Source organism: Schistocerca piceifrons, chromosome 3, assembly GCF_021461385.2.
Source record: "Schistocerca piceifrons isolate TAMUIC-IGC-003096 chromosome 3, iqSchPice1.1, whole genome shotgun sequence".
NCBI lineage: Eukaryota > Metazoa > Arthropoda > Insecta > Orthoptera > Acrididae > Schistocerca > Schistocerca piceifrons.
In genome coordinates, this window is record NC_060140.1 from 778,741,495 (window position 1) to 778,759,886 (window position 18,392).

General features: G+C 43.4%; 1 protein-coding gene across 1 annotated transcript in view; it reads left to right on the forward strand.

Annotated features, from left to right (window-relative positions):
- The window catches only part of LOC124789058 (mite allergen Eur m 3-like), a 122,384-nt gene that overhangs the window by 57,811 nt on the left and 46,181 nt on the right, over nucleotides 1-18,392 (forward strand). The window contains exon 4 of the mRNA XM_047256349.1: nucleotides 12,383-12,499. Within this exon, the coding sequence (XP_047112305.1) occupies nucleotides 12,383-12,499 (117 nt within the window). The remainder of the gene's footprint in view (nucleotides 1-12,382; nucleotides 12,500-18,392) is intronic.

The window sequence follows — 18,392 nt, forward strand, 5'->3', positions numbered from 1 at the left end:
CAACAACAACAACATTAAAAATACATGTCTTGCAACAGTTGCTCGAAGGAAACCATAGCGTCGGTCACTTCTCGATTGCCTTTGTCTGTGACGGTCTTCCAAATATTTATTTCAGGTTTGGACGAAGGCTGGACGTCGCCCATGATTAATATTGCACAACTGAGAAATTATAAAACAAACGAATAGATATTACTGCATAAACTAAACAGCAGTTTATTACAAATTACATATCATTCAAGTCTTATACTACTTACGTAGCATCATCCTATTAGTCCACAGAACGTAATTTATTCAGCGGGTATGCGATAAAAATTCACTACACGTACGCTCGAGGTTTGCAACAGACTAGTGACGGAGGACAAGTGCTTCCGACATGCAAAAATAAGATTACTGCCTGAAACCCTCACTCTTCGAACTTCAGAACTATGATGTAACAAACAGGCAAGGAGAATAACGTAACTGTATGATATGATATAACAAACAGGCAAGGAGAAAACATAACTGTATGATACTGCAGTGCTGTGTTTGTAAGAAGTACGAGGTGCAACACTAAAGTAATGAGACTAATGTGAAAAAAAAGGTTGCTTACCGTTTTAGTCAAGTTTACTGTAGTCTCCATCAAAGTAGTTCCCTTATGATTGCACACATTTTTCCAGAGCTTCTGCCATTGATGGTAACATTTCTGGAACTCATCTTCTGTAATATCCTCCAAGACCCTCGTCACAGTTGTTTGGACATCTTGTGTTGTTTGAAAATGGAGTCCCTTGACCGCCGTCTTGACTCTTGGAAATAGAAAAAAGTCGCACGGAGCGATATCTGGTGAATAAGGTGGCTGTGGAAGTACTGAAATTTGTTTTGAGGTTAAAAATGGTTCATATGGCTCTGAGCACTATGGGACTTAACATCTGTGGTCATCAATCCCCTAGAACTTAGAACTACTTTAACCTAACTAACCTAAGGACAACACACACATCCATGCCCGAGGCAGGATTCGAACCTGCGACCGTAGCGGTCACGCGGTTCCAGACTGAAGCGCCTAGAACCGCACGGCCACACCTGCCGGCGTTTTGAGGTTATAAATTGCTGTACTGACAGAGTAGTATGGGATGGCACATTATCGTGATGTAGAATGCAATTATCAGCAATGTTGGCATGGACACGAAGAACTCTTTTACGAAGTCTTTCTAAAATTTCTTTGTGATAATATTGGTTAACTGTTTGTCCAGGAGGCAACCACTCTTTATGAACAATTCCCTTGGAACCAAAGAAGCACACAAGCATGCATTTCATTTTTGACTTTGACATGCGAGCTTTTTTTGGTCTGGGTGATCCCTTTGAGCACCTTTGCGAACTTTGGCGTTGTGTCTCTGGATCGTACTGAAAAAACCAACTTTCATCACCAGTGATAACACAGCTCAACAATTCTGGGTTGATTTCCGTTTGCTCTACCAGCTCGGCTGCCACATTTTTCCGTGTTTCTCACTGTTGTGGTGTGAGATTTTTGGGGACTATTTTTTCACAAATCTTTCTCATACCAAGATCTTTAGTTATTATTAGACGAACCGTTTCTGGATTGATGTTCAGTTCTTCTGGTATCATTTTCACGGATAATCTTCGATCAGATCGTACGAGTTCACGCACTGTGGCCAAGTTGACATCCGTCCGTGAGGTTGATGGTTGTCCACTGCGGTCTTCATCTTCAACATTCGTTCTGTCTTCACTAAATATTTTATGCCAACGAAAAACTTGAGCTCTTGACATAACCTCCTCTCCCAAAGCCTTCTGAAGCTTACCGTAAGTTGTCGTCACGTTTTCACCCACAAGAAATGGCATGCCGTTGCGCAATATTATGCCGTTCCATATCCGTGACGAGAGACATAAACACATGTTAACTTATTACAGCACAACTCACGACTGAGCAGTTGCATCGATGTGCCGCGTGGACTAGAAGTAGCTTATAGACCAATGTCAAAGATATTGTGCCTACGCAAGCCTGCAGGGTTGCCACATCTTGCAAAGAAGATCAGTTTCATTACTTTATTGCCGCACCTCATAGGACGCAATGTTCCTACAGCACTGTGGCCGCTAGAGGCGTTATACAGGAAATTTGTGTTACATCAAGACTCGAATACGAATTTCCCACGTGTCGCAAGCGGTCGCTCTAACCTTTGTGTTACAAGTGCATGCTGCACTACTCGATCGTAACTTCCATATGTTGTCGCCCATGCGTCGATCTACATTCGCACATTTACTGTAATTCCCGTACAGGATAGACGTTGTAATCTAAAGTTACCAGCCTCACTTCGACGGATAAATACGATATTTCAATGCCTGTCTTTGTATAAAGTACAATGCAATGTCTCTTAGCACAAGCTTGCATATCCATGGGACAGGCACTGCGGAGACTACAGACGTTGTGAAATATAGTTAACGTATTCGCGAATACGGCAACCTTCAAGACGGTGACGACATTGTAAATTTATGCCGGAGCGGGACTCGACACCAGATTTTCCGCGTGTCGCGAGCGGTAGCCTTAATCATTTCGATATCCCTCAATGCATACATGTCCGAAAGAACGTTTCATCGTACTTCTTACAAACACAGGCATTGCAATATGTTATTTATCCACCGATACCAGGCAACAGGCTGATACCAGGTTTCGATTAAACTGTCTATCCCGTACGGGAACTATAGTAAGTGTACGTGTTCAGGTGAATGACGCATGGACGACGACATTGGAAGTTTGCGTCTGGCTGTGAAACGTGTACTGGTAACCGAAATGGTTAAGCCTACTGCTCACGACAAGTGGAAAATCCGGGTTCGAGTCCCAGTCCGGCACAAATTATCAATACTGCCATTCCAGTCTAAAGTTGGACGTTGCCTATATTCGCAACGTCCGCCCCTGTTAGCTGAGTGGTCAGCGCGACGGAATGTTATACTTAACAGCCCGGGTTCGATTCCCGGCTGGGTCGGAGATTTTCTCCGCTCGGGTACTGGGCGTTGTGTTGTCCTTATATCATCATTTTATCCCCATCGACACGCAAGTCGCCGAAGTGGTGTCAACTCGAAAGACTTGCACCAGGCGAACGGTCTACCCGACGGGAGGCCCTAGACACACGGCATTTCCATTCATATTCGCAACTGCAGATACATTTCCTGTATAACACAACTGTCTCTGTGGGCACACTGTAGCGCTCCTCACTGTAAACAAACGTCGCGCAATCGCCTGTCTGTGGTCCTTCATGACGAATTCGCAGCAGTCTTACTCGCAATTGTTTTCATACGACGAGACTTAAAATTTTAATTCTTTACTTACCTTATTACCATTCCTCAATAAAAAAAAACAAAAGAAAAATCGGTTCAAGTGACTCTGAGCACTATGGGACTTAACATCTGAGATCATCAGTCCCCTAGAACTTAGAGCTACTTAAACCTAACTAACCTTAGGACATCACACACATCCATGCCCGAGGAAGGATTCGAACCTGCGACCGTAGCGGTCGCGCGGTTCCAGACTGTAGCGCCCAGAACCGCTCGGCCACCTCGGCCGGCTATTGCCATTCCTATTCCCATTAATTTCGATTCGCAAAAAAAATACAATTTAAAAAAATACTAAGTGTATTTCAAATTCGAACACAGGTTCTTCGCTTGCCAGTCAAATGTCCTGGTCGCCACGCCATCGGTGCTTGCCTTCGACAGTGATGTCTTAGCGGTACATAAGAACAGTCGTGAAAGTTTCTTTTTTCGATTTCTACGAAATTACACGTTTGCTAACGCCGTATATGTTGATGACAATTGCTCAGTTTTCAACTATCTATCGATGCCGTCAAATTTGAGTCGATTGCGTGTCTTGAGCTTTAGGGGCGATTTTTTCAAAAAGGAGGGGGTATTGAGCCAAAATATCTTGGAGTCTTTCATTTCAGGGTGTACACAAGCGCCTGCCAAATATGAGACGAACAGGTCAGCTATGTCCGAGGCCTTCCCCTTGTCAATCTCGTGATGCCAAATGAGGAGCTACTCGTAGCAGCTCCAAGGTCAAGAAAATCTACAACGGCCGGGAGAGCGTTGTGCGGTCCCATGCCCCTCGTACCTCATTCGCATGACGCCATACGGCAGAGGATGACATAGAGATCGCTAGATTCCGATTGTCCCGTCCGGGCCAGAACATGGAGCTTTGCTTTTGCATGACTGTAGTCGGAAGAGTGTTTTCCAGCGTGGTAGTGGGCGGACTGGACAAGCTTGCTCAGCGTGTGTACACAGAGTCTCAATGTGGGTTTCGAGTTCAGCGATCTACTGTTGATATGCTCTTCACTCTGCGTCAAATTGACGAAAAGGGCCGCGAGCAGAAGAACCCATTGTTAATTGCTTTCAAATGGTTCAAATGGCTCTAAGCACTATGGGACATAACACCTGAAGTCATCAGTCCACTAGACTTAGAACTACTTGAACCTAACTAACCTAAGGACATCACACACATCCATGCCCGAGGCAGGATTCGAACCTGCGACCGTAGCAGCAGCGCGGTTCCGGACTAAAGCGACTAGAACCGCTCGCTCATAGCGGCCGGATCATTGCTTTCATCGGCCTAAATAAGTCACTTGATACAGTAAGGAGGGAGGGACTGTTTACTTTATTAGTGAAGATAGCGTGTCCTCCAAAACTCCTGAGGATGATGAGGGCTTTTCATGACGATATGGAGGGTGCTTAATATTTGGTGGAAACACATCTGATCTGTTTTTTGTGCAAAGAGGAGTTCGCCAACGATGTATACTGGATCATTCCTTATTTGGTATATGCTTCTCGCTACTTCTAAAAGTAGCTTTCAGCGAAGCAGACAGAAAATCCGTCTAAATACCAAGTAGACAGCAAACTTAGTACACTCGCTACTCAGATACAAGCGGTGCCATGAGGACTTACTTGTAAACAACCTCATATTCGCTGCCGATGCAGTACCCACAGCAAGTACACAAAACGACCTTAAAAGCTTGTGAATAAATTTGCTACTGCTGAGAGGTGTGCCTGTTAATGTACAGAAGACTGTAGCTGTTGTGCAAGGATACCCGGATTTGCCTGTCACAACAATAAGCGATAGTACAGCCTCCTGTTGAATGTCGTCGAGAAATTCTGTTACGTTCGCTCGTTAGTGTCAGAAGATCTCTCTTTCGATTACGAGATAAACGCGAGAGTTGGCAAAAAGGTCAACAGTTTTAGGAACCTCAGCACAAGAGTATGGGACAAAAAACTCCTTACGTTGACAGCAAAAAGCCCTCGTTTATGAAGGTGGTGCCCTAAGCAATCTCTTTTATGGAGCCAAGATTTGGATATAATACGCTAAGCAAAAATGTAAGTGAAACACCTTTCGCCTGCGGTGCACACGAAATATTTTAGTCATAACATGGAGGGATCATGTGACAAACGAGATGGTCCTGAATACTGAGAAGCGACCGAGTTTCACCGCCTTTCTAAAGGAACTTCGCCTGCGATGGCTGGGACACTAACACTGTATGGACCACGCCCCTCTTCCCTGACACACACACTGATCACTGAGATGGCACTTGCCAAGAGACCGCCTGGAAGACTTGCACTGTGCTTTCAAGATTGCGCCAGATGTGACGGAAATGTATGTAATATTGACTGCAAGAAGTGGGAGGAGCTCGCCGAAGACTGTAGCAGGTGGAGAAAACGGGCGAAGAACGGCAGTAGGTTTCAAGATGGAATCTGCAGCTACAACGTAGCTGTGAAACGAGTGTGTATATACGTGGCTTCGACGAACCCCTGTTTCGGGGGACGCACACTTGCCAAACTTGTGGATGCCAAGTAGACTCTCGCATGGGATTCCTCTGTTACCAACGGAAATGTCTGCGTTATGCTATGTGAATCGTCCATCAGAAAGTATAGGCCAATGGCTACGATGATTACGCACCAGTCGCTTTTGCTTCAGAATTTTATTTACACCAGGGAGAGTCCCTCCCATCATGAACTGTTCCACAAGCTTCATATCTATTCAGCGTTTTTTCAACTATTCTTGTACAGTAGATTCAAAGTTCCTCTCCATGCACCTGCCCAGAGTTCAACGTTTCCAGTTTCTCTTTGAGATACGTCGTCACCCCTTTTTTATCTAGTTTACTGAAAATATAAGTATTTCTGCTTGTTTTAGTTGCCATTCGTATTATGGTAATCATAGTCGTAGAGCAGTTTAAGAGGAGGAGGAGTGTCTTTCTGCAAACAAGCTGTTCGCACCTACTCTACGTAAATAAAAATGTAAATGTTCGTTTTGTAGATGGTTTTCTCTTATTATGAATGTAAAACTGAATGAAAATGTATGTATTGACATTCGTTTTTTTATCATCTGCACAATTCATAATTATGACAAAAATGCTTCATTCTGAATAATATATCATAAACGCACCCTGTGGCAACACATTGGTGAAAAGTTACTTATGGCAACACGTGCGAATGCAAATCTGTTCATCTGCCATGGGGTCGGGGGAAAACCGAATATAAATCGCGGAAGTACTGAGTGGTCGTCGTGAAATGCGTTAGTAAACGATAGAACTACTGAAGGAACACGCAGAATTACGGAAGATAGTATCTCACACTTGTTGTGGAATTTGGAAGAAAAACTTTCATGACTTGCAAGATAACTCGTTAGGGCGAAGCTCTAAGTCGTTGAGAGCTGTAAACTGATTTGACCTTCCCCACATCTCACGCAGAACCTGCACGGTAGCACCATATTGTCGCTGTTGGTGGCAGAAATACTGCGACCTCAATCTGTGGCAGCACCAGTGTCCTACCTTCGAGGATTGTTTATAAGTTGAAGATCTGTGATGAAGATTTAAGTAGAAGTCTTGCAAAAAAGACCAGGAGGAGAGAAGAGTGCGTTGACATGTGTATTTACTGTGCGACGACGTCCGTCAAGGAAGCTTCGCTTTATCACATTTTCGTTACAAGCTATACTGATGAGCTGGAGTTTATTTCTTGTGACCTCAGACCCCTAAATATATGTCTCTGAGAGCCCCGGTCCCATTCCATGGGCTACGTTTAACTTGTTGAACCAGTGAATTTCTTCCTAACAGCTTTCTCGAAGAAAAGTCGTTTACGCTTTTTCTGTCTCTTTCTTCATCCAATAAAGGAGGTTCCTTTCGGCATTGCCGTGCTCTGTCACTCTGGGAAAAGCTCCAGATGAACCAATGACCGTCTTCCTTATGTTCTTAAAAAAATTCTGGCGTAAAAGTCTCACATTCAGCGCCATTATACGTTTTTCAGAGACTCGCAGCTTTCTTTTCACCTGCCCGATAGCACTCTCCGGTATCCATCCAAAAAGCCGTGTCTACGTTCTTCAGACAAAAAAAAAATGGCTCTGAGCACTATGGGACTTAACATCTGAGGTCATCAGTCCCCTAGAACATCGAACTACTTAAAACTAACTAACCTAAGGATATCACACACATCCATGCCCGAGGTTGGATTCGCGCCTGCGACCGTAGCGGTCGCGCGGTTCCAGACTGAAGCGCCTACAATCGATCGGCCACACCGGCCGGCGTTCTTCAGACAATAGCACTTTCTGCTAAGGTTCTCCTCAGTCCATCTCATATAACATTCTCGCAAGTGGTTGCTACAGGTAGCTCTCTCAGTTGCAGAATTCGTACTGCGGCTCCCCAGGCGGTCAGAGAAAGCTCTGCCAGACCTCAGCCATTGTGTGACCACCACCCCTCATGGTCCCTTCACAGGAGAGTGGAACGGGCAGCCGGCCGTCCTGGGGTTCGGTTCACTGGCCGCGTCGTACATTTTGCTTCCATAACATTTCCTCACTTCCAAATAGCATGCATGTCCATTTTTATATTGCTGAAAGTAGCGATTGATCACATATTTAAAATCAGTTAATTACACACGGCGAGGGTGGATCTCTCATTTGAATGTTGTGAATTTGCATATGTCGCGGGTCTACTCCGAAAAATGATCCCACAATAGTTTGTTCCAAATCGTTCAGAATCGTATATCTCTGAAAGTTCTTCACGAACCGCTTTGAAATTTTGACGCAACCATGCATTCAAGCACATAATGTTTTCATATTCCTACCAGAGCGCTTTCTTATAATATATAAATACATGTTTAATATAGAAAGTACTTGACCAATGTACTTTAGATTTTCATCTGATACTCTAATAAACAGACAGACCTAGATTACATATGTTTTAAACATATTTAATATATGAAAACATAAACAAAAAAGTGAAAGAGATCCAGATATATATACAATGTAAAATATATAAAAGCACGCTCATAACCAAATGCAGTGTTATGTCAAAATTTCAAAGCAATCAGTGAGGAACTTTCAGAGATTTAAGATTTTGAAGAAATGAACATTTATATCTATATAAATGAAAAGGTAAATGTTTATTTGTTCAAAATCGTACATTTCTTTGAAATTGCATTGGAATGTACGCGTCTTTTTATATACCTACTGATAATTATATATGTAATAATTATAAGGGAAATCTGCATATAATTATAAATGATCGTTTGTTCAAAATCTTAAATCTCCGAAAGCTCTTCACCAATCACTTGGAAATTTTGTCACAACTCTGCGCTTGAATAATGGCATGTCTTTATGTCATCTTTAATATATGTAATACATACATAATGTGTAATGCATAAAGGGGAAACGTCACCAAGAATCTCGAAGAATTTTTGCCCGATGCACTTCAAATTTTTCAGAATACTTTAATGAACATTCGGATCAATATTGGCTATATATATTCAATATACATATAATATGAAAATATTTATGTAATATATAATATAATATAATATAATATATAATGTGCTTCGAATACATAGAAGAAAGATCCCTTATCATTTAGCTACAATATAGCAGGTCAGCAACTGGGAGCAGTTAATTACATAAATTATCTGGGAGTATGCATTAGGAGTGATTTAAAATGGAATGATCATATAAAGTTGATCGTCGGTAAAGCAGATGCCAGACTCAGATTCATTGGAAGAATCCTAAGGAAATGTAATCCGAAAACAAAGGAAGTAGGTTACAGTACGATTGTTCGCCCACTGCTTGAATACTACTCAGCAGTGTGGGATCCGTACCAGATAGGGTTGATAGAAGAGATAGAGAAGATCCGACGGAGAGCAGTGCGCTTCGTTACAGGATCATTTAGTAATCGCGAAAGCGTTACGGAGATGGTAGATAAACTCCAGTGGAAGACTCTGCAGGAGAGACGCTCAGTAGCTCGGTACGGGCTTTTGTTGAAGTTTCGAGAACATACCTTCACCGAGGAGTCAAGCAGTATATTGCTCTCTCCTACGTATATCTCGCGAAGAGACCATGAGGATAAAATCAGAGAGATTAGAGCCCACACAGAGGCATACCGACAATCCTTCTTTCCACGAACAATACGAGACTGGAATAGAAGGGAGAACCGATAGAGGTACTCAAGGTACGCTCCGCCACACACCGTCAGGTGGCTTGCGGAGTATGGATGTAGATGTAGATGTAGGAAACTTTGTTACTGGAAATCTAAAGAAAGTACTCGACCAATTTACTTCAATTTTTCACATGTTACTGCAATAAACGTTTGGACACACACGCACACACAGAAACACACACACACACACACACACACACACTCACACACACACATACATACATACATGTAGAATATTTTCAGCAACTGCAAACAGCAAACAGGGAAGTTGTATTTATGACTTACCGGATTATGATTAGAACACTGATACAGAATCTGAAATTTCAGTAACGATGAACAAGGCTTACGGTCAGAGAGAGTGGTCAGAAGGGTGCTATGAAATGAACATGGAACGTTGAAAGGAGGAGATGGACAGAGAGAGGGGCAGGAAGATATGGACAGAGTGGGAGGAGAAGACGGATGTAAAAAGGGGATAGGAGGTGTTGGACAGAGAGAGGGGGAGGAAGAGGGAGCAGGAGGAGATGGAGAGAAAGGAGCGAGAAAAAAAGGACAGAGAGAGGGGGTAGGAGTTGGTTGATGGAGATGGGGGGAAGGAGGAGGAGAAGAAGACAGGTAAAGAGAGAGAGAGGAAGAGATGGACAGAGACAGGAAGGGAGAAGGAGATCAGGCTGTATAATCAATTCTCATAGATATTGTAAATGTGTGCTTCCTCGTTTCTTTCTTTTGGAATTCACCAGACTGAGACACAGCAGTGTGTGGCCAGGACATGTAGTACACACATATAAAGTAATGTAGCAGTAATTCTAAAACTGGCAGTGTGATGAGATGAGCAATAATTATAAGTTGTTGCTAGTTCTCTTTATAGACATTGCTTCTTATGGCCGACTGCTACGTGATATTTCACAGGATGAACCCGAACAGCAGCAATAAAATTTCGGATGTTCTTCCTGTTGCAGTTGCCAAACGCGCTTGATCCCTTCAGTTTCCTGCTCGCTGTTCGTTCACCATTTGGACAGTCAGTTGCGACTCAGAAAGTCATGTGTTAATGGAAGGTTCATTGGAGGAAGGGAGGAATATGAGTTACAGTCAGTGAAACCACAGCCACAGTGGAACCAAGCCTAATCTGAATAAGTGGTCACTACAAGTCTAAGAGTGGGACACTGGATTTTTCTTCGCCCTGAGGATGCAATTGAGCTTCCTCCAGAAGTAAGGGAAAACCATGTCTCAAGGGACATTTGTTTTGCAAGGGCTACTTCTTTACATAATTGTGATTAGGATGAGGAAAGCTACAGCTCAGCTGAAGCTGCAGTTTCTGTGCTGCTCCATTCCAGGCACTGAGCCTCCTACCAACACATGACCTTCTGGTCTAGATATGCAGTGACTGCTACAGTACTGAACAGAGATCATCAAGTTGAAGGGAACAAGCCTCCTTGCCAGGTGTGTCAGTTTATTTCTCTGGACCCCTTTGTGCTCTGGGACTGTGTAGAAAATTATTTCATTCTTCTACCTTTGCAACAAAAGGAAAGCATCTTAGGTACGATGGTTGGAGCTTTAATAGTGGCAACTATTTATTTACAGATCATACAAAATAGATACGTGTTTCAAAGTTTTACTGACCTTCAGAGTAGTCACCAGCATTGTGTATAACTCGTTGCCAACGATGTGGAAGTCGTAGGATACTCTTAGCAGTGCCAGTTGTGTTGACAGCTCGAGCGGCACGGTCTATTTCCCGACGAATTTGTAGCAGTTCTGAATCGAATGCCGTGAATTGTTTCCTTCAGTTTAGAAATCGAGTTGAACTTACGAGGGCTTGAGTCAGGGGAATGTAGTACGTGGTATAGCACTTAGCAGCCCCATCAGTCAAACAAATCAGTAACAGCTTGCACTGTACGTGCTTGAGCATTGTCCTGAGAAATGATGGTCATGTGTCATTACTGCAGAAAGTGTCATCACTTCTGTCTCCATGCTGTTCATTTTTGGAACACAACCTACATCGGGCAATAGATCGCGCCACTCGAACTGTCAACACAACTGGCACTACTAAGAGTATCCTACGACTTCCACATCGCTGACAACGGGTTATGCACAATGCTGGTGACTACTCTGAACGTCAGTAAAATTTTGAAACACGTATCTATTTTGTACGAGCTGTAAATAAATAGTTGCCACTATTAAAGTTCCAACACTCGTATGTTGGATAATCCTGTCCGCTGGGTGCATCTGTCACCTGGCAAGAAGGTCACTTTGGGAATCAGAGCACATTAGGAATTTCTCGCCATGATATTAGCTGATATTATCGTATCTGCTCACGTGACCACCAACCCCCCAATATGGCAAATAATTCTGCAAAGTAAACTGAAAAATGCTCTGGGAATACAGTCCCCATGAAACAGTAGGGGGAACAGGAGTGAGCAGGCGATGAAGTCCCTGTTTAGATCCATCAGAATAAACAATAATAAAATCCAGATGGTGCTTAAAATTATCATAAGGTTTTATTTTAAACATGTAATCTGGAATAAAATTCTTTCTGCGTCCCCTTCAGTTAAAAAATTAACCTTAGCTCCTTTAGTAGCCCGAGGGATTTCTTACTCCACACGTGGCTTAGGACCTTATTCCATCTACCTGTACATCTCAAGCCTCTCCTTCCCACCGATCTCAAACGGCCGTATATCCGCCAACGGTTATCGGACGGAAGTTCCAGTGGTAGCCAGACAACGTAGATGGACGCTGGAGCTTTTGGGAGAGGCAGAACCCTTGTATACTTGGCGCACGATAAGGAGACCAAAAGTCTCAGGAAATACTCATGAACGACCTCCGAAATTTTGTGGGTAGAATGTGGTTTCACGCTGTGTAACTTTCTGTTCTTGGTGATGAGATCTACGGAACTCCATTTGGGAAAGTATAAATGGCTGGATCGGAGGCGAACGCCACATGTTCTGCAGGTTGCGGAGCCGTTCCAACTGGACGGTGTGAAGGTCGCTGCAGCGACGCTGCCGCAGCAGGGGCAGCCCGTGCAAGACGGCGCCGTCGCCACCGTCGTCGGATGGGGGCTCTTGCAGGTAAGCCGACAAGGTCTGCGACACTCTGTTCCCCGAGGTTTCAAGAAAGCTTCCGGTAATGATGTCTGAAATACACTCTGAGATTCTGAGGGTAGCAGGTATAGAGTACAAGGAGCGAAAGCTCATCAATCACTTGTGTACAGAAACCAAGCTGTAATTGTAAACGCTACAAGCTACGATAGGGGAGTCATCATCATCAGTTATCTGCTATATTAGCAGGTCCTTTGCCTCTCCATTTTCTGCGATCCACAGCTTCCTTCTTAAGGCTGCTGTATGTTGTACCGTCCATCATGTCATCCAGTATCTGGAATCTCTTCCTTCCTCGCTTCCTTTTCCCTTCTATATAACCTTCTAAAACTGTTTTGATCAGTCCGTCATTCTTTCTTAATATATGCCCAATCCAATTTCTTTTTCTTCTTTTTATTGCATCTAGTAACTGTCTTTTCTCTCCCACTCTTCTCAATCCCTCTTCATTTTTTACTCTGTCCATCCAACTTTTTCTTTCCATCCTCCGCCATGTCCAGATCTCAAAAGCCTCCAGCCTTTCTCTTTCTTTCTTCCTCATAGTCCATGTTTCAGCGCCATATAGAAGAACACTCCACACAAGACATTTTATGAGTCTCTTCCTGAGTTCTCTGTCCAGACCGCTGCAGAAAATTCTCCTTTTCTTATAAAACGCCTCTTTTGCCATTGCTATCCTTGTTTTAATTTCTGTGGTGCACTTCCAGTCGGTGTCTATCCTGCTTCCAAGATACTTAAAATTTTGCACCTGTTCTAGTATTTCTCCATTCAGCATAATTTTTATTTCCCTATTTCCTCCTAGTGCCAATACTTTTCTTTTATTTGTGTTAATTTTCATTCCATATTTTTTCCGTTAGTTTCAATGGTGTCCACCAAATCCTGTAATTCTTTTTCCCCTGTGGCTAGCAGGACCATGTCATCAGCAAACCTCAAACACCCTGCTCTTCTTCCTCCAATTTCTACGCCTTTGTCATCTAATGAGCATTGGTCAATCATATTTTCCAAGTAGAGGTTGAAAAGAGTAGGTGATAGACAGCATCTTTGTCTTATTCCTTTTCTCCTCTCACTTTAATTGAAACTTTTTGATTAAGATATAATGAGTTTACAAGTCTTCTGGTTTTCCAGTCCACTTTCTTTTCCCTCATTATAGTCGCCAGCTTGTCCCAAACCACATTGTCAAATGCCATTTCTAGATCGATGAAGCACATATATAGGTCTCTTCCTTTTTCAATAAACCTTTCTCCCAAGATTCGTAGGAGTCCTATTGCATCTCTGGTGCCCGTATTCCGTCTACAGCCAAACTTCTCCTCGCCAAGATTCTCCACTATTACTATTTCAAGTCTTTTATTAATTATTCTTAACATCACTTTGGCTGCATGTGAAATGAGGCTGATTGTCCTGTGATCGCTGCATTTCTTGGTTCCTTGTTTTTTTCGGTAATGGAATCATTACTGTTGTCAGAAAGTCCTCAGGCCATTCACCACTGTCATATATTTTATAACATAATCTCAATATTTCTCTTATTCCATCTTGGTTCAAGCATTTTAATATTTCTCCCGGTATCGTATCTGTACCTACCGCTTTGCCATTTTTCATTGCAGCTATGGCAGACTTTACTTCTTCCATTATGATGGTTGGTCCTTTTTCGTCATCACTTACACTGTTGTGTGATTCAAGTTCCAGAGTTTCTGGTTTGCTATTTGTGTCATATAGCTCTTTTAGATATTCTTCCCATCTCTGGAGGACATCGTCACAATCTGTGTATACTACCTCTTCGTCTTTACTCAAAATTTCCATAATAGCACTTACTGCTCTGTTTTGCTCCCATGTCATAGTCTTTACTCTGTTGTATAGTAGGTCGTATCTTCCCTTCCTGTCCAGTTCTTCAATTTCATCACATTCCTCTTTTAGCCGTTTTTTTCCTAGCCGCTCTGTTTCTCTTCGCAGTTCATTATTTAACCTTCGGTATGTCTTTCTTGCATCTTCAGTGCTCTTGTTTTTCAATTTTCTTTTCTCCTCCATCTTGGAAATCATTTCTTGTGTGACCCATGGTTTTTTTGACCTTTTCCCTTTTACATATCCACTCAATAAGACTTGCACTTGGCGGCCGAAGTTCCCCCCTGGGAACTACCAGCCACTGACGCCATACGCTCATTTCCATTTTCAATTGGTGGAGCTGTCATTTGTACTCAGGTGATTCACGCGAAAAGGTTTCCGGCATGATTATGGCCGCACGACAGGATGTAGTAGAGTTTGAACGCGAAATTGTAGTTGGAGCTAGATGTATGGGACAGTCTGTTCCGGGAGTCATTAGGGAATTCAATGTTCCTAGATCCACAGTGTCGGTAGTGGGCCGTGAACACCGAATTTCAAGCATTACCTTTCAACACGGAAAACTCAGTGGCCAATGGCCTTCACTTAACGACCGAGAGCAGTGGCGCTTGCGTTGAGTTGTCAGTGCTAACAGACAAGCAACAATGCGTGAAATAACCACATAAACGAATGTGCGATGTACGACGGACGTCTTCGTTAGGAACAATGAGGCGAAATTTGGCGTTAATGAGCATGGCAGCAGACGACTGCCGCAAGTGTCTTTGCTAACAGCACGACATCGCCTGCAGAGCCTCTCCTAGGCTCCTGACCATATCGATTGGACCCTAGACGACTGGAGAACCATGGCCTAGTCAGATGGGTCCCGATTTCGGATGGTAAGAACTGCTGATAGTGTTCAAGTGTGCAGCAGACCCCACGAGACTATGGGCTCAAGTTCTCAACAAGGCACTGCAAAAGTTAGTGGTGGCTCCATAATGGTGTGGGCTGTCTTTATATGGATTGTACTAGGTCTTCTGCTCCATATTAGCCAATCGCTGACTGTAAACTGTTTTGTTCGTCTACTTGGAGACTATTTGCAACCAGTCATGCACTTCACGTACTCAAACAAGGATGGAGTTTTTGTTGATGACAATGCGCTATGTCACCGAGCTGCTCGCGATTGGTTTGAAGAACATTCTGGACAATTCGAGCGAGTGGTACAGTCACCCAGATCGCTCGACATGGAATCCCATCGAACATTTATGGGATGTAATCAAGAGGTCATTTCGTGCACAAAATCTGCACCGGCAACATTTTCGCAGTTATGGACTGTTGTAGAGGCAGAAGGGCTCAGTGTTTCTGCAGGGGACTTCCAGCGACTTGTTGAGTCCATGCCACGTCGAACTGCTGCACTACGCCGAGTAAAAGGAGGTCCGACTCGATATTAGGAGGCATCCCATGACTTTAGTCACCTCATTGCACAGACTTGCAAGAAAAGCGTTCCTGAAATTCTTTAATTTATTAACAACGAATGTAAATGTAAGTGTTCGGAAAGGTTTTCTGAATTTTTAACCAACATGGCTTGCAGTGTCACCGATCTTACTTGTGATAATTCTTATGAACAACCAGTTACGACAGGAAAATATTATTTATTTAAAATGAACGTTTTCGGCACATACAATACGTCATCTTCAGATGGATTGCACCATTTGCTGGTGCTGAGCAGCTGCGTCTTGTCAAGACGATAACTGTTCCCGTCTTGACAACAGACAGCTGTTTAGTAGGTCGCTAACACCAGCAAATGGTGCAATGAATCCGAAGTCGGCCTATTGTATGTGCCGAAACCAGTTACTTAAAATAAATGATCTTTTGGAATGTCTTGCTCTGAATCAAATCGCTGAAGAAAGTAATTTATTGCAGAACTTGACTAAAAGAATGGATCGTTGATAGGGTACATCCTAAGACTTTAACCACTCGTCCATTTGGTAATGGAATGTTGCGTGGGGCAACAAATCGTAGAGTCAGACCAAGGCTTGGCTCCAGCAAGCAGGGTCCGACCTATACAGCGTTAAAAGTATTTAAACCGACAAACTCTGGGAGGCTGTAGGGGACATCTAAACAAATATTTTCCCTAATGTCATTTTTTCCTATGAGGAATATTTAAACTGGTAGAGGAAGATTTCTCTGGCGACAAATTAATTAAACCAACAAAAAAGTCCAGATGGGACATATCTGGGGATCGAGCAGGCCATGGTACAGGACCACCTCTGCCAATCCACGTTTATGGGAAGTCGGTCCAAGAATCGACGCACATGACGACTGAAACGTGCCGGCGCCCCGTCATGTTGGAACCACATGCGTTGTCTTGTAGGGAGCGGGACGTTTTCCAGCAATTCTGGCAGTGCTCTGGCGAGAAAATTGTAATAGTGCCTGCCATTTAATGGCCTAGGTAGCAGATACGGCTCAATTAAACAGTCCCCAACAACACCGACCTACACACATTAACGAAGAACCGCACTTGATGAGCGCTAGTAACTGTGGCATGTGGGTTATCCTCACTCCAAACATGCGAAATGTGCATGTTGAAGACTCCATCACGCCCGAATGTTGCTTCATCGATAAACAACACAGAGGATAGAAATGTAGGATGCATTTCACAGTGTCCCAGGTACCACTGCGAAAACTGTGCTCTGGGTGGATAATCAACTGGTTCCAGGTTGTGGACACGCTGTAAGTGAAATGGACGTAACAATTGCTCTCGAAGGACTGTTCTTACATTCGTCTGATTCGTCCCCGTGTTACGTGCAATTGCACGAGCGCTGATTAAAGGATCCCGCTCCACATGCTGCAAGACAGCTTCCTCAAATTGCAGCGTTCTTACCGTGCGACGGCGTCCCTGTCCAGGTAATCTGCTAAATGGCCCGGTATCACGCAGACGTTGTTACACAGCAGCAAAGGTCGTATATGTGTTCAGATGTGGTTTGTTGGCTGAAAACGAAACCTAAGGACGGGGCTCGTCGAATTCAGGATTTTTTCTGCCACTCATCACTTCTTTGACATCTGCCAATGTTTGTTTGTATTAAAAATGTCGAGTTGCACCGTGGTTCAGAGTCCATGTTAAAGTGTAGGTTGCCATGTGGTGTTGCAGTTCATTCAAAGTTGTTGTAAATGGAGGAACATTGACGGAGCTTTTCACAATCTCTCTTCCCACCCCCTCCCACACACACACACACACACACACACACACACACACACACACACAAGTCAAATACCGAGAGATTAGGTGACCTTGGAAGAACAGACGTCAGAACGTTCTAACGTTTTTTGACGGCAAGAAGCGATGTGGAGCTGGGTTGCAAACTTTCCATCTCTCTGCCATAGGTTGACTTACTTCGTATGCACAGCCGATCTTCTTCTCTTGATAGCCGGCCACGTCGATCCCTAAAAACTTCTTCTCCGAAGAATAATGCTGGTTAAGGGAATTTATCAGACTCTCTCTCTACTCTTGAAATAATTTGGTACTCGCCGGTCAGTACATCAGCGCACCTGATGATGGCAACGTGGTCGATTGCCGAAATATTGTGTCCTATGCACACTCATACCAGGCTGTTCACCAGAGATTTATTTCGTCATTCGAAGAATAGTTTTAGTTCAGTCATGGTATATTTCAACTTCCACAAGAAACAAATTCGCCACTTCTCATATAAATATTCGAATGCTTGCGAGTCAACCAAGTCGTAAAACATTAGACTCTATTAGGATACATTTACAACAGGGCTGGTTTAATATACACATGTCTTGCTTCTAACAAGTCAAACACATGAATTACTTAAAAGTCTAATCTCATTTCTTCATTTGTCCTTAACAATCAACACAGTCACTAAACCAGCAAAGAATAGCACAGGCTCTTCTTTACACATACTCTGAAACTCTATGGATAGTACAGCAGGTACCTGTCGGGCGCCGTTCGGCCGCCGAGTCCACATTTTGCTCGTGAGTGTTTTTAGACCAGGGCTTAACAACTGGCCGGTTTTGAGCGCGAGAACTCGCGTCTGCTCAG